Genomic DNA, 16313 nt, shown 5'->3' on the forward strand with positions numbered 1-16313 from the left:
TAGCGCACTTGCCTAACAAACAAGAGGCCCTGATTTCAAACCTCAATACTCTCTCCTCCCTTAAAAAGGAAATCTGTGCCTCCCGCCAAATCATAAGTTATCTGTAATGCTATGTTTTTCCATCTTTCAAACATGAAATTTACCTGAATTTGGGTATTATTTATAGTCTAAGGTGGGGGGTCACATATTCCATTATTTATGGACACTCTTTTGACTCAGTATTGATGTTCTTGAGAACACCATTCTTTGCTGCAGCTGCTATGTCATTACTTTTGTCAAAAATGTATTCCTGTCAATCGGTTTCTGGGTTCTGTTGTATTTGCCTGGTATAACTGTATGTCTTTGTACCAAATTACCCTACCTTAATTATCATACCATTATAATATTGAGTGATACCTCCTGCCTTGGCTTATGATTTTATTCAGCAGTTTTGCTTATAGATGTATTGGTCTATAATTTCTCTTTCTTCTATTGCTCTTGTGTTGGCATCAATATTGTGTTGACCTTTTCAAATGATTTGGAAAAAGTTCCTTCTGTTTTCTGGAAGCATTTTTATAGTATTGGGACTATTTCTTAAATGTTGTTTAAGAATGTAGTGGGGATATTAACTGTGTTGTTTTTTTTCCTGTGGGAGGTATTTTAATTACAGATTCATTTTTATATTAATAGGTAGAGGGTTATTAGTACTTCCATTTCTTGTGTCACTTTGCCATTAAAAACTTGTTCATTTAATTAAAATATTCAAATATTTTGTTATGCTAAATATTTGTCTATTAATAAGCTTATTATTTTGTAATTTTGCTAACACTTATTTTTTTAATTTAATTTAATTTTATTTATGAACATACTGTACAGAGGAGTTACAATTACATGGGCAGGATAATGCGTACATTTCTTACCAAGCATTGCAGCCTCCTCCTGTGTTTACCCTTCACATCCCTTCCCAGCCTCCCCCCTCCCCCCAATCCCAATCCTTCCCTCCCCCCCCCCCCCCCCCCCGCACCGACGTTGTAAAGCTCGTTTTGGACATGACAACTTGTACTTCTCATTGTTGCAACAGGTCCACCTGTATCCTTAAACAACTGGTTTTTCCCCATCTCCTCCACAAGTTATATTGACATCAAATATAGTGAAAGCAGGGGTTATACTGTGGGGGAGGGACATACAAAGCAACAAAGAGATAATCTTATAAATGCGTTAGAAACACATGCATGAAAGAAAAAAACCTTAAAATACACATCTAAGGGTTCATTTTCCTGACATCACATTATCTGACCTTTTCCACTTGACTCATACATATACTAGATATTACTAATAAGGGAAACCATAGGACCTATGTTTCTTTGGGCCTGGCTTACTTCACTTAATATAATTTTTTCCAAGTTTTTCCATTTCCTAACAAATGGGGCAATGTCATTCTTTCTGATGGAGGCATAGAATTCCATTGTGTATATATACCACATTTTCTTGATCCATTCATCTACTGAGTGGCATCTGGGTTGGTTCCATATCTTAGCTATGGTAAACAATGCTGCAATAAACATAGTTGTGCTAGTAGCTTTAGTGTGGTCTTGTTTGTAAACATTTGGGTAAATGCCCAAAAGTGGGATTACTGGATCATAGGGGAGTTCTATGTGAAGTCTTTTGAGGAACCTCCATACTGCTTTCCAAAGTGGTTGAACAAGTTTACATTTCCACCAACAATGAAGTAAGGTTCCTTTCTGTCCACATCCCCTCCAGCATCTGTTGTTATTAGAGTTCTTGATTTTTGCCGTTCTAACTGGAGTGAGGTGATATCTCAATGTTGTTTTGATTTGTGTTTCTTTTATGGCTAGGGATGTTGAACATGTCTTCATGTGTCTATTGGCCATCCTTCTTTCTTCTTCAGAGAAGTTTCTCTTTAAGTCTTTCGCCCACTTATTTATTGGGCAGTTGTTTCTTTGAGGATTTGTTGTTGGGGGGTTTAATTTTTTGAGTTCCAAGTATATTTTAGATATGAGACCCTTATCCGTTGTATGGCTAGTAAAGATCTTCTCCCAATCCGTGGGCTTTCTATTGATCTTGCTAGCTATGTCATTTGCCCTGCAGAAGCTCTGCAACTTTATGCAATCCCATTTGTCCAACCTTTCTTTGATTTGTTGTAACACTTATTTTTTCCATTAGTCTTTATGCTCATACCACACTTCTTTCTCTGTTCATACTATGATGTGATTTTTTTGTTTCAAAAACTACAGATTCACTCCAGTTCTTTTTCGTAGTGAAGATTCTGTGCTTTGTATAAACCCACATGGAACCGTCAGAGAAGGAACACTAGGAAGATCAGCATTAGGCTATGAGGCAGTTTTAGGGATAGAACACATTTTTAATCTTTTCTTTCAAGCTTAAGCTTTCATAATGGTTCATTTTGAACCCTCATTATTTGCATGAAGTTTTTCAACTCCTTTTGCTGCCTTGTACCTTGTCTCTTAGTGCCTTATGGCCTTTTTCTGTAAATCTTTAATTCCTCACTAGTTCCCTCTGAGTGAGCCTGTCCCTGGTTTTCAGGTGATTATAGATTGGCCTTATTCGAGAACTTCCATGGTAGGCCCTCTGACCAGTTCCAGATTGATTCCTCTTGTCAGCCATTGCTAAGGTGGTGGGTGCACATGGCACAGACCATGGGTGTCCCACACTGATTCCTCCGCTGAGCACAGTGGTCAGACAAGTTCTCTTAGCAGTCTGTACGTGGCAAGTACTATAATTGGTAATACAAAGGCATTCTAGCGACGTCAATCATACTAAGAGTAACAGCTCTTCTTCCTCTTTCACCAGTTTTTAAAATGCCAATGAATAATTAAATTCTGGTGAGATTGTATCTAGAATTTGGTGTTGTAAACTTCTTTTAATAGTCATTTGCCTATGACTGTAAAATTCATATGCTGCCAATCAAATTAGAGCCCAGGGCAATGAGAAATTTAATACTTAGAGTTTTAAGATGGACAAATGGATCAACAAGATTTTAACATAATAAGTATAAAAAACACTCATATAGAAAGATTAGAGAATGCTTAGGAAGAAAGCCAGAGAGATTATGCAGTTCGGGTTACTTTCTATTTCTTAGAAGTAGCTATGACTGATTGCTCAGAATTTATTTTTCTGCAATATCATAGTTTAGGCTGACAGTAAAGAGGTTCTCTTTCTCTTTGTGATTCATATTGTTGACTGCTTCAGTGGGCTATAGTTTGTCCCAAGGGTTGATGTGTTGGAAACAGGGTGTTCAGTGTTGTGATGTGAGAGATGATGGACTAAGCTGGTGGTATGGCTCCATGGTAGATCAAAAGCTTAGCAAGAACGGGTTCTAGGTTCAGCCCCTCAGCACCAAAAGAAGAGAGATGGCACCAATTGGAAAGTAAGTCAGTCATTAGGAGCCCTGCTCTCACATGGGATTAAATCTGGTTTGTTACAATAAGAGTGAGCTTGGCCCCTCCCCAGTTTCTGGCTTCCTGTCTTGCCATTTGAATTCCTCCCACATGTGTTCCCCTCATTGTGTTGCTGTCCACCAAGAAGTATCCACCCTAGCTGGGTGGAAGCCAGCACCATGCTCATGCTCTTGGACCTTCAGAACTATGAACTAAGTGACACTCTTTCTGTACAAAATTTACCTAGCCTTATTTATTTTATAATCTCAATGGTAAATGAATTAATGAAGCAATAAACCACAAAGCAGTATTGTGCCTATTGAATTCCTCGCTATAAGAATAAATTACACCTAGCTACTCAGGAGGCTGAGATCTGAGGATTGCATGTTGAAGCCAGCCTGTACAGAAAAGAGCCCAAGCCCTGAGTTCAAGTCCCACAACCAACACACAAAAAGAATAAATTACAGATGTTGCATTAAAACTCTGTTGGTACAGCAAGTGAAATTCTTTTTTGATTTCTAGGAGGACTCAGAGAGAGTAATGATAATTACTGGACCAAACATGGGTGGAAAGAGCTCCTACATTAAACAAGTTGCACTGATTACCATCATGGCTCAGATTGGTTCCTATGTTCCTGCAGAGGAAGCAACAATTGGGATTGTGGATGGCATTTTCACAAGGTAAAAACATTCATTCTGTTTGAGTATAGCTCTGAAAATAAGTCTGGTCCACATTACTACATGAATTTTGATGAATAGATTTACTCCTAAAAAGTTTAGAAGCTTACATGATCTTATCATGCACATCAGTCAATACTAGAAAAAACCCAGGAGATTATTTTTCCTAGTAATTTTCATGTCTTCAATGAGTGAAACAAATTCTTGTGGAGAAAAATCAGCTTCCCTGGGTGGAAGGCTTGGAGGCCTGATGGTAGGCTGTGTTACAGCACAGTGTGAAAATTGGTCCTCATGATCTAGATGGAGCCTTTGGAAGAAACTGAATGGACCCTGGCCAAGACCATTTAATTCAGATTCCTTTCCACCCTTCCAACGTTGCATGTAACGGAATTGGGTTTCCTAACCTCAACATAAACTTTAATTTCATACATCTTAGGAATATGGTCCAAATACCCTGGTTTCACTACAAAGAATATATAGTCTTCTATCTCATACCGTGTGATTTATCACTTCATAAAGTAACCTTTCTTGTATTGCAAATTTTTTAAAAAGTAGAGTCTAAATGTATATAATAAAACTATTTAAAATTTCTGAGTTATTATCCAGCTTCATATTTATGCAATTACATATTTGTTAGAATGTGTTACATGCTAATAATCTGACGTTGAATAGATATTGACATACCTTAAAGCCTGCCTTTCCATCTTCGAGAGCAGTACAGTGTAATGTTTTTATCCCATGAATGTTATTCTGCTCTCCATAGATTCTAAATGACCTCAAAACAAGAAATGTAAAGAATCTTTCCTTTATTGTTAGAATTACAACTGATTTTCTATTTCATAAAGAAAAATATACTTGAAATTTAATTTTGAATATAGTAATAGAGAATAGCAGAGAAATTTTATGAAAAAGAAAAAAAGAGTAAACACATCTTGGTAATCATTAGGTTGTCTGGTTGAGAATTTTGGTATTGGGCAGAGTATCAAGTAGTGTTCTCAGATACAAGTAATAGAATATAAAATAAAGATTGGTTTTCCTAACAAGACAGAAAGCAAAGTAAGTAGGTACAATAAAGTAGGCAGTTGCCTGTGCTATTTCAGCACTCTGAGGTCTCACTGGCTTTTCCTCAAAGATGTAAAATCATTGCTGCAATTCCAGACATCACAGTTGAGTTGCATGAAGCAAAAGAGAAAATGCACAACTTACTTATAGCAGCACAGCAAGTATCTTTCAGAAGCCTCCTAGAAAACTTCCACTTAAATTTTATGAATTAGTGTCTTATGGCCTTAGTTGCAAAAGAAACAAAATAAGAATTATGTTTTTCCAGCTTTTATTTTTACTTATTTATTTTACCACCATGCTCAGGCAGAATAAAGACCAACCTTGGATAGATTAACTTAAATACTTATATAAAATTTTGATATAATTTTATTTTGTTGTTTGCTTTTATACTTGCCTTCTGTCATTTATTTGCTTAATACTCAATTTTTTGATATGTTTCATGCTTTGTTTTCTGTTCTTGCTTTATTTTTATTGTTAATATCATGGCTTAATTTGTATTGCATTATTTGTGTTTAATAATTTATATTTATATATTTTGTTCTGTCACCAAGCATGGTGACAGAACAAAATGGTGTCATGGTGTCATACAGCATGGCCTGATAGGTACAGACTTCCTGTTTTTGCCTACTGTATGCAGAGATTGTCATTCCTCTCAGATGTTGATAGTTTATTTTAATCTTCAGCTTTTTAATGGAGTTAGCAAGTGACAAAGTATTTGGGAATGGATTCAGAGGTAACCAGAAAGTAACATCTACCACAGAGAATGAATTCAACATGAATAATAATAACAGCTTGTCATCTCAATGATAGCAATATATTTAAAATGGTAACATTTCTTATTAATATGGAGGCACCATTTTGTGCCGTTTAATAGAGTGCTTTAAATAAAGTATAAGCCTTTTGAAAAGGAGAAACAATATTAATTTCCAAAATAATTGTGTTTTTATTTTAGTTTATTCATTCACCTAGCCATGTACATGAACATCTGACATATGATAGAGCTGGGAATATAAGCAACCACAGCTTCCATTCTTACGAAATGTAATCTCAAGGAAGAGGAGAACAGCCATTCAGTCCTGTAGTGACATGTACACAGCTGTGGCAATCTACAGGGAAATGTGACAGTGATCAGGAATGTAGTCAGGGAGTCAGGAAGAGGCTTCCCTGAGCAAATGACTTCTGAGGGTTCATCTGAAGGATGAATTAACTAATCAAAGAAGGAAGGAAGGGTTTCAGACAGAGAGAACAGCACATGTAAATGTCTTCAGCATAAGGAAAAGCATAGTGAGACCAGGCTCTGAAGGGTGGCCCCACAGAGAGCAAGATTGGGACAGGTTACCCAGAGCTTGGCCATGTTTTGAATTTATATTGTATCATAAAGTGGCACAGGCCAAGAGAATTTTCCATTAGCTAAGATGCTATCATGGGACTTTGCCTTCATGACCTCATCAAACCTTAATCTCCTGAAGACTTCACCTCCAAATGCCATCAATGTGAATTTGAGGATGAAGGATTCCAACATATTAACTGTGGAGGACATATTCAAATATTAGGGGTGATTTTTTTCATACATTCTGACTTGATTTCTGTTCATCAGAAGAATTACTTAGAGACATTCAGAGAGAGAGAGAGAGAGAGAGAGAGCTAGCACAAGAGTACAATATTATGTGAGCAGCTGACTAAAAAATTTAGAGTTCAGGGGGAAAAAAAAATCAATCAAAGATAAAGGTAGAAATGTGTTATAAGACCTGCAAAGAGGGGCCGGGAAGGTGGCTCAGTGGTAGAGCGCTTGCCTTGCATGCCTGAGGCCCTGGATTCGATTCCTCAGCACCACATAAGCAAAAAGAAAAAAGCCGGAAGTGGCACTGTGGCTCAAGTGGTAGAGTGCTAGCCTTGAGCTGAATTGCTGAGGGACAGCTCCTAGGCCCAGAGTTCAGGCCCCACGACCAGATCCAAAAAAAAAAAGACCTGCAAAGAGTGATAATGGAAGTTCGAATGTAGATGAGATCATCTTGATAGAACATGAAGGGTAATGTTTTACACTGAGCCTTTAAGCTACTGGTGTTTCATAGCTGAGTAAGGAAACCAACAAAAAAGGAGCTAGAGAAATGGGAGAAAAACCAGGGTGAGGTAGCAGGTAAATGTGCAACGTGTCATAACTCAAGCAACATTGGTATTTGCTTCATATATGTCTCCTAGTGTATACAGGGAGTTTTTCAAAATCTTAGGCTAAATCAAGGATTGGAATTGCTGGATTATAAAGCACATACATCTTCCATATTCTCCAAAAAGGCTATGCAAGTTTAGAATCAGTAGTGTGTAACATTTGTCCTCATGCTTCAAATTAAATTAGAATAAGAAATACCCATTTGATGCTATTTCTATATATTCCCTGCTTGCTCATAAGAACATTTTCACTCTGATTATTTAATGTCCTTTACATGAAGTGCCATCTGGTAGGCTTGTGTTGGTGTTAGTGCTGGGGAATTTTTTTCTCTCCACGTGCATACTGTGATTATTTACAAAAGGATTTGAAGCAACTTACTGGCCTTCCCTGACAAAATGCCAGGCTTCCTGGTGTCAGTCAGTGTCTGTTTCCTCTTTAATTCCTTTTTTTTCTTGTCTGTAAGACAGCAAGAGCTGAAAATCAAAGCTCAAGTATGGAAACAGATTTAGTTTCATTTTCCCTTTCTGTTATTCCATGGGAGAATTTCTCTAGTATAATTGTTAGAATAGCTGCTTGTTAAAAGTGCTATTTAAGGGGCTGGGAAGGTGGCTCAGTGGTAGAGTGCTTGCCTTGCATACATGAGGTCCTGAGTTTGATTCCTTAGCCCCATATAAGCAGAAAGAGCTGGAAGTGGTGCTGTGGCTCAAGTGGTAGAGCGCTAGCCTTGAGCTGAAGAGCTGAGGGACAGGCCCCGGGCCCAGAGTTCAGGCCCCATGACCGACCAAAAAAAAAAAAAAAAGCTACTTAGTAATTCCAGTCATGTATTATAATTGGAATCTGTTCAAGTGGTACCCAAGAATTCACATTTAAAAATTTTTCATATCAAATCTCCTATATGGTTGTTGTTGGTTTTGGTGCTTGAACTCAGGACCTAGCACTGTCCTACGCTCTTCATGCTCAAGGCTAATGCTCTACCACTTGAGCCACCGTGCTACGTTGGTGTCTCATGGGGACTTGCCTAGCCTGGCTAGCTTCAAACTGTGACTTCAGATCTCAGCCTCCTGAGTAGCTAAGATTACAGGTGGGAGCCACTGGAGCTTGGCTTGGTTTGTAATCTTAATTTCATATTTATTATAATTCTTCTATTAGAAATGTCATTTTTATGAATCACTTCATTGTTATTCTTTTGTGGTCACTGGAACAGTATTACATGATATAATCTAACAGGTTTAAATATTGGCATAAAATATGGCCTCAAATTTTAAATTGTTGAATTTTATGTTATCAATTGGACAGAACACCAGTCTTAAATTTGTAAGTTCCATAATTATTCATAGAATGTCTACGGTGTATCCTTCAGTGTTCCATAGAAAAAAGGTGAAAGATGCAGCCAGACAAGGTTAAGAATCTTTTTTTCTGAATAGGATAATGTCACATGAACAATTACATTTTTAAGTTTAAATTTTGTTATTTTATTTATGGCACAAGTATTTAAGTATAGAGCCTTGTGCTTACAAGGCAGTCACTCTACCACTTGAACCAGAGGTTCAGCTTCGTTCGTTTTCTTTCTTTTTTTTTTTCTTTTCCTGATCCTTGCATTTATGCTATCTTCCCATTTGAAGGTAGGATGGTAACTTCATACCACCATGCATTATTTTTATTGGGTTAATTGGGGTCTTGCAAATGTTTTTGTTCTGACTGGCCTTGAACCCTGAGTCTCAGCCTCCTTTGAGATGACAGGCTTGAGCCATCCCTCCTGGTTAGATTTGTGTTTTTATGTAGACTTGGGGCAAATATGACTCTAAGTGGTATATTTATATTAGTGCATTGTGACCATGTACTTACCAATGAAGTATTTCTAGATGATGTTTTCAAAGATCATTAACATCTTTGTTGTTTGTTATCCTGATGAATGCAAACTTAAGCCTCTTTCACCTTTTTAGACCTCGTAATTAAATTTTAGAAAAGCAATGGATTAAAAAATCTGGTTAGAAAATAGTTTGAAAAAAAAGCAAAACCATAGTTATCTCTACATTGTTTATTTCTATTTATGCCAAGTGAGTGTAAATGGAATGGAGTATTTACATTAACTGGCCTCTAGTTAATAATTTTCATGCTGTGCCACCCACATTAATTCACTTTTCTGGCATCCAGCTACACTAAGCGCTGTGCATTCAGAATGGCCCGGTCATGTTTATCTTGAAGTAGAATTGAGAGGTAATAGACACTTAGGTATTTACATTATGTTACTGCAGATGTTGGCTTTTGACCATGTGTCTGGTAAACAATTGGTTTGTGCAGTTTAGTTTAATTCATCAAATATTTATTGAGTGTCTATGGTGAAGGATTTGTACTGTGTATACAATGCATTCTTTCATGGACAGAAGGAAAACACCTTGAATCGTGCACATCTTCTAATTGGTAGTAAACACTGCACAGAAAACCACATGATTAGTGACATTTTCCTGAATGAGTGAGTTGTTAGGATTTTATTGACATTGGAAATGTTGCCTTAGGAAAGCCTCTGTAGTTTATGTAGCTCCTATAGTTATGTGTAACAAACATGAATTATCTCATCAACTGAAGATTGGATTTGGTTTTAAATTCAGAACCTGGCAGGTCTTCTCAGTGTGGGTCCCTTACAGGTACTGTTAGAGTAGGTATGATAAAGCAAACCTTTCATCTCTGGTTCTATGAAAAGATCTTAATGTTTTTGAGCACTTTTGGATGATCATCAGAATAAAGTATACAGGAAAACACTATTCTCTCTTCTTCATTCACCCACAAAATGACATCTTGATTGCTTCTAAAATTTGCCAGTTATGTATGAATAAAGATACTATAAATATCCTTTACAGGTTTTTCTGTGGATGTAAGTTTTTAATTCTCTTAGGTATATATCAAGGAGCATTATTACTGACCTGCATGGTACTGTATGTTCAGTTTTGTAAGAAACCTCTAAACTGTCTTCTGACATGGTTGTACCACTTTGCATTGCTACCAGTGAGAGTTCCTGTGAGACCATATCCTCTCTGCACTTGCCATTCTGGACTTCCTGCAATCTAATAAGTTTTGGGTGTTTTTTGCATGTCCCTGGTGATATGCTATGGCGCATTTTGAATATGCTTATTTACCCTTCTGTGGAGATAAGGATCATTAATAATAAAATGTATAAAGCAATAGTAAAATATTAAATCAAGAAGGCTGGAGGTTTGCTTTAGCAATAGACTGTGCTTGTCTAGCATATGCAAGGCCCTGGATTTGATCCCTGTCAACATTAAATGATATGAACCTAAACAAAGAAGTATTTGGAGGAGAGGGACCATGGAAGTTGATAGAGGGTGAGTAGAATCAAAGGACATTGTATACATGTGTGGAGATACCATAATGAAACCTGTCATTTGTACAGAAAAAAGGAGGCTAGGTATGGTGGCTCAAATCTATAATTCCAGCTACTTCAAAGGCAGAGATTGGGTTTGAGGCTATCCCAGGCAGAAAGTTCAGAAAACTCCATTTAAGTCAATGGCAGGCTTGGTGGACTGTGCTTATCATCCCAGCTATGTGGGAAAGCACACTGGCTGGATGCAGTGGTACATGCCAGTCAGTCAAGCTTTGCAGGAAATACAGATAGGAGAAATTATGATACAGGCTGCCCTGAACACAAAGACGGACCTATCTCAAAACATTGCCAACACAAAGAGGTCTGGTGGAATGGCTCGTGTTAAGAGTGCCTGCCTATGGGGCTGGGAAGGTGGCTCAGTGGTAGAGCGCTTGTCTTGCATGCATGAAGCCCTGGTTTTGATTCCCCAGCACCACATAAGCAGGAAAAAAAAAAAAAAAAAGCTGGAAGTGGTGCTGTGGCTCAAGTGGTAGAGTGCTAGCCTTGAGCTGAAGAGCTGAGAGACAGCGCCCAGGCCCAGAGTTCAGGCCCCATGATTGGACCTCCCCCCAACCCCCCCAAAAAAGTACCTGCCTAGCAAGTACAAGGCCCTTCAAACCCCAGTACTGTGGAAGGAGGAAGGAAGGCAAGGAAGGGAGGGAGGGAGGGAAGGGAGGGAGGGAGGGACAGACGGACGGAGGGAGGGGATCTTGCTTATTTTTATTTTGTCTGGAATATCTTTTATATGTTATGTTATTTTCACATTTATTAATTTTTATGTATTTTTTTGAGACAGTCTTTCTGTGTAGCCCAGGCTGGCCAAGAACTCATTATATAGTCCAGGCTGGCTTAAGACTCCCAATTCCCTTGCCTCAGCCTCCTGAATGTAGGGTTGCAGTCAAACACCACCAAAGCCAACCATATGTATTGGTTTTTCATTGTAAAATGACAGTTTATAACTATAAAAGTTATAGGGTCCAAAATTGTAATCTGATTTGTGATATGTAATAATTAAGTCAGCTAAATTAATATATAAACTCCAGTACTGAAGTTTATGTGGTGAAAACATTTGAAACAAGAGTTTTCAAATGTAGAATACTCTATTAACTATATTAGCCACACTGTGCAATAGAACTTTAAAAAGTTCATATTTTTCAACTGAGATTTTGTAACCAGTCCTTCTATACCCCAGCTGCAGTAACCACCATTCTGCTCTGTTCTGGCATTTATTTGCTACACCTCCCTTCTTTCTCTTGCCTAATATTCTATAATACCATTCGTGTTGCAATAACTGACAAAATGTCATTTATTAAGTTCAAATAGTATTCCATTTAATGGATGCCAGTTTTTGTTTATCCATTCATCTGTTGGTGGTTATTAGCCAACATAACCTATAACATGGCTATAGTGAATAGTGCTGAAGTGAATGTAGGAGTGTAGGCATATGCTGGTTCTATTTTAGCTTTTTTAGGAGTCTCCATACAGTTTTCCACAATATATTTCTCTCTTTCCTTACCAACATCTGTCTTTCTTCTTTTTTTGATGAAAGCCATTTTGACAGGTGTGAATTGATATCTCGTGGTTTAAATTTGCATTTTCCTAATGATTTGTGATATTGAACATTTTTATATAGTTATTGTCCATCTGTCTTATGAGAAACATCTATTTATATGCTTTTGCCCCACTTTTTTGATGGTGGTATTGGGGTTTTACTCAGGCCCTTCCACTTGGTAGGTCTGAACCGTGGTAGCCCTGCTTTTTTGCTGGCCTTATGAAAACTCTTCTGAACTTTTCTCCCATGGGCTAGCCTTGATCTTCCCATTCTCACCTTCCTGAGTAAGTAGGATTATAGGCATGGGCCACTGGCATTGGCAGCTTTTCCTCATTTTTCAAAATGAAGCCTTTTGTTTCCTGCTTGAATAGTTTGAGCACCTTATATGTTTTAGATATTAGCCTTTATGGGATGAATAGTTTGCATTTATTTTTCCCTAGTCAGATTATCACTGCACACATTTACTTGTTCCCTTCACAGTACAGAAGCTTTTCAGTTTGATAATCTCATTTATTTTTACCTGCACTTTTATAAAGAAAACTGATATGTACTGTTTTTTGTCCTGATATTTGCCAGTATTCTGTCTTATCTGAACATACTGATATAGCAAACTATGGAGTAGACTTAAATGTATTATTTATGATTTTGAAATACACTCTGTATTTCTCCATTTAGCCAATGAAAGTTTATTCATGGTGCAAAAGTTAAAAGTATAGAAAAGCTCAAAAAGGGGGGAAAATCATCTTGATTTCACATGTAAACATCATTGTTGTTTAGGCATATGCCTTTTCAGGTATTTGGGGTTATTGGTTTTTTGTTTTTGTTTTTTGTTTTGTTTTTTTTTTTTCCGAGAGAGGGTCTTTGTAGTCTAGATAGGCCTTGAACTCTTAAATCTTCTGCTTTAGCCTCCCAAGTACTGGGATTAAAGGTGTCAACCACCATGCCCTGATCCAGGTGTTCTTAAAATGTGTATATATAGTTTTAAAGTATTTTCAGTTTTATTCTCTTTGTGGTTTAATATTTCCATTTAACTAATAAACATAGATTTTAGTACTTCATATTTTTATGCATTTTAAATATCATGTGGTATTTACCCACAGCTTTAGTAATTAGTTCTATTTTTCATCTTTTTTTTTTTTTTGTCTTCTTGGACCTTAATTTTCTGGGTTCTTTTCTCTCTTTTTCATTTATCATCCTTCAAAAAAAAAATTTAGAGTACTTTACTATTTAGTAAGATTTTATCTTTGGTAAAATTTACATAATATCCAAAAAGCATGAAGCTTAAATACCCTTACAAGACAGAATTCTGCCAGTATTTTAGTAACGTAATAAATGGAGTCATCTTCAGTTTCAGAAAGAATGCAAAATGAGCTAACAGTTGTAAAGCCCTGCAGATTGCAAAGCACAATTGTGTCCTTCGACTTATATGAGATACCTGGAATCAACAGATTCCTACACTCAGACATTGTAATAGAGATTGCAGGAAGCTCAAGGAAGGAAAATTGGAAAGTTGTGGGATCATTTGTTTGTTTATTTGCTTTTGCCAGTACTAGAACTTGAACTTAGGCCTCTAGTTCTCTTGGCTTGCTTGCTCACAGCTCTCAGCCTCCTGAGTAGTTAGGCATAAACCACTGACACCTGGTTGTTTACATTGTTTCTGATAGTTGGGTTTGAATTCAAGGCCTTATGCTTGCTAGGCAGGCATTTTATCACTCATGCCTTAGCCCCAGCCTAAATGGAGTTTGTTTAGTTTGTTTTTAATGGATATGGAGTTTCTATTTGGGATGATGAGCATTTCTGGAAAAGGATAATGCTGTTGGTTGCTCAACACTGGGAATGCATTTAGCACCACAAAAATCCACACTAAAAATATTAAAATGGCAATTTTTATGTGAGATATATATGTAAATATATATAAACTATTAGATTTTAAGAAGTGCTTGATGTCAAAGGACTATAACACAGGTAGTCATTGTTCCATTTAATGACTTCAGTATTAAACTGATTACCCATCAAGTAAATTGAACAATTTTACCCTAATCAATTTTTACCTTTATTAATTATAGCATTTCTCCCTCAGATGAGCATTTTTCCTGCAAAAGGCCAAGTAATTCTGATTTGAAGGGACAGAGAGAGATTCACCATTTTCTGTACTTGAGAACCATATATGATATTAGCTTAAACTATCAAGATCTCGTAAAAACAAACATTGAATCAGAATTTTGTGAAAGTATTATTGATTTTAGTAGCTCACTAAAAATAAATTAATGACTTCTTTATGCTCTATGAAGCCTTATTGGCCATTATTGATTTTAGTACCTTACTGAAAAAATTAATAATTTCTTTTCTCCATTTATGCTTTATTAAGCTTTGTTGACCTATATACGGGTTATACACGAGGAGGGAGGAGGGGGATTAGAAAGATTAGTCGGCTGCCACTCCTAAAAATATCAGTGATTTGTTTTTTCTTAATCACATAACTGTAACCTTCTGCATACGCAGAGCAAGCTAACTTTAAGAAGAAAGCTAGATCATTTTCTGATTTTTACTACAAATGAATGTAGTAAATGAGTATGACACAGTATAATGATACAAACAGAATGATAATTATATATACATATACTACTATTTCTTAAATGTCCTAAACACATTTAATGTTTGAAAAATTTCAGAATTACACAATAATATATCTTGTGATTTGACCTTAATAAACTTAATGTTGTTAATAATTTTATATATTGCCTTGCTATAAAACCCAATTTTAGGCCATTTCTGAGATATATAATAAGAGAATAATAAGAGATAATGGTTATCCACAAATATTGGACCAAAAGAGAAAAATATGAAGATAGAAACATTTGCTAATATCAAGTTTCTATTTGCTATTATATAGTAATGTTTAGTAATTTGGTTACTTTTCTAATAACCAAAGTAAAATAAATGCACTGTACAATTAAAGGTAAGTTAACAGAAGTCACTCATTCCCATGTGGGCAGCAGCAGGGACTGGAGAGTGGCCCGCAGTCCTGCAGTGACTTCTTGGCTACATGCATTGTTCCTTTGTCTTCAGCTATCCTGGAAAAGTAGAACTACAATAGAAAACATGTTACTTCCTTATGAATTGGTTTCCAAAGCATTCTTCAAGGCACAGAGTGCATTTCCTTGTAAAATTCTGAAGAAAGGATTTAATCACAGTTGAGACATTGGAGGCTGAGATCTGAGAATCACTGTTGTTAAAAGCCAGCCTGGTAACAATGCTTGATAAGAAATGTACTCATTACCTTGCCCATGTAATTGTAACCCCTCTGTATGGTATTTTCACAATAAAAAAAAAAAAAAAAAAAAAAAAACAGCTTGGGTAGGAAAATCCATGAGACTCCTATCTTTAGTTACCAGAAAAGCTGGAAGTGGAGCTGTGTGTGGCTCACTCAAGTTGGTAGAGTATTAGCCTTGAGCAAAAGAGTTCAGGAACACTGCCTGGGCCCTGAGATCAAGCCTTCACCAAAAAACCCCCCACAAAAAATAGACTTGAAACCATAAGAGCAATAATAGAGCCAGAACTGTGTATCTCCCCTACTTTATGAACAGTTCCCTGTAATACCATTTGTGAGGTGCTTTGGAAGAACACAGAAAACCCCTACCCAGGACCTGGAAGGCCTTAATGTTTTCTCTCTTTTCTGCCACTTATTAACACTGTCACTTTGAGAAAATGGCTTGACCTCTGATATGTCTTACCTCGTCTGTGAAATGAGAGTATAAAATGATTTCTAGGAACTTGTCCAGAACCAGGGTTTTTGTTTTTTGTTTGTTTATTTTGTCTGTCATGGGGCTTGAACTGAGTTCTTTCACTTAAGGCTGGTGCTCTACCACTTTTAGCTACAGCTCCACTTCTAGTTTTCTGGTGATTAATTGGAAATAGGAGTCTCATGGACTTTCCTGCCCTGGCTGAATGTGAATTGTGATCCTCAGATCTCAGCCTCCTGAGTAGCTAGGATTATAGGCATGAGCCACCAGTGTCTAACCCATTGTTTTTTTTTATTCTGTTTCTTGATTCTGTTTTTTGATTCTGTTTCTTCCTT

General features: G+C 36.8%; 1 protein-coding gene across 2 annotated transcripts in view; it reads left to right on the plus strand.

The window, feature by feature from the left end:
• The window catches only part of LOC138807208 (DNA mismatch repair protein Msh3-like), a 173953-nt gene that overhangs the window by 124362 nt on the left and 33278 nt on the right, over window positions 1-16313 (plus strand). For both annotated transcript variants that reach the window (XM_069992792.1, XM_069992793.1), the window contains exon 20: window positions 3921-4078. In XM_069992792.1, the coding sequence (XP_069848893.1) occupies window positions 3921-4078 (158 nt within the window). The remainder of the gene's footprint in view (window positions 1-3920; window positions 4079-16313) is intronic.

Source organism: Dipodomys merriami, unplaced genomic scaffold (genome assembly GCF_024711535.1).
Source record: "Dipodomys merriami isolate MVZ:Mamm:240054 unplaced genomic scaffold, mDipMer1.0.p SCAF_416, whole genome shotgun sequence".
Lineage (NCBI taxonomy): Eukaryota > Metazoa > Chordata > Mammalia > Rodentia > Heteromyidae > Dipodomys > Dipodomys merriami.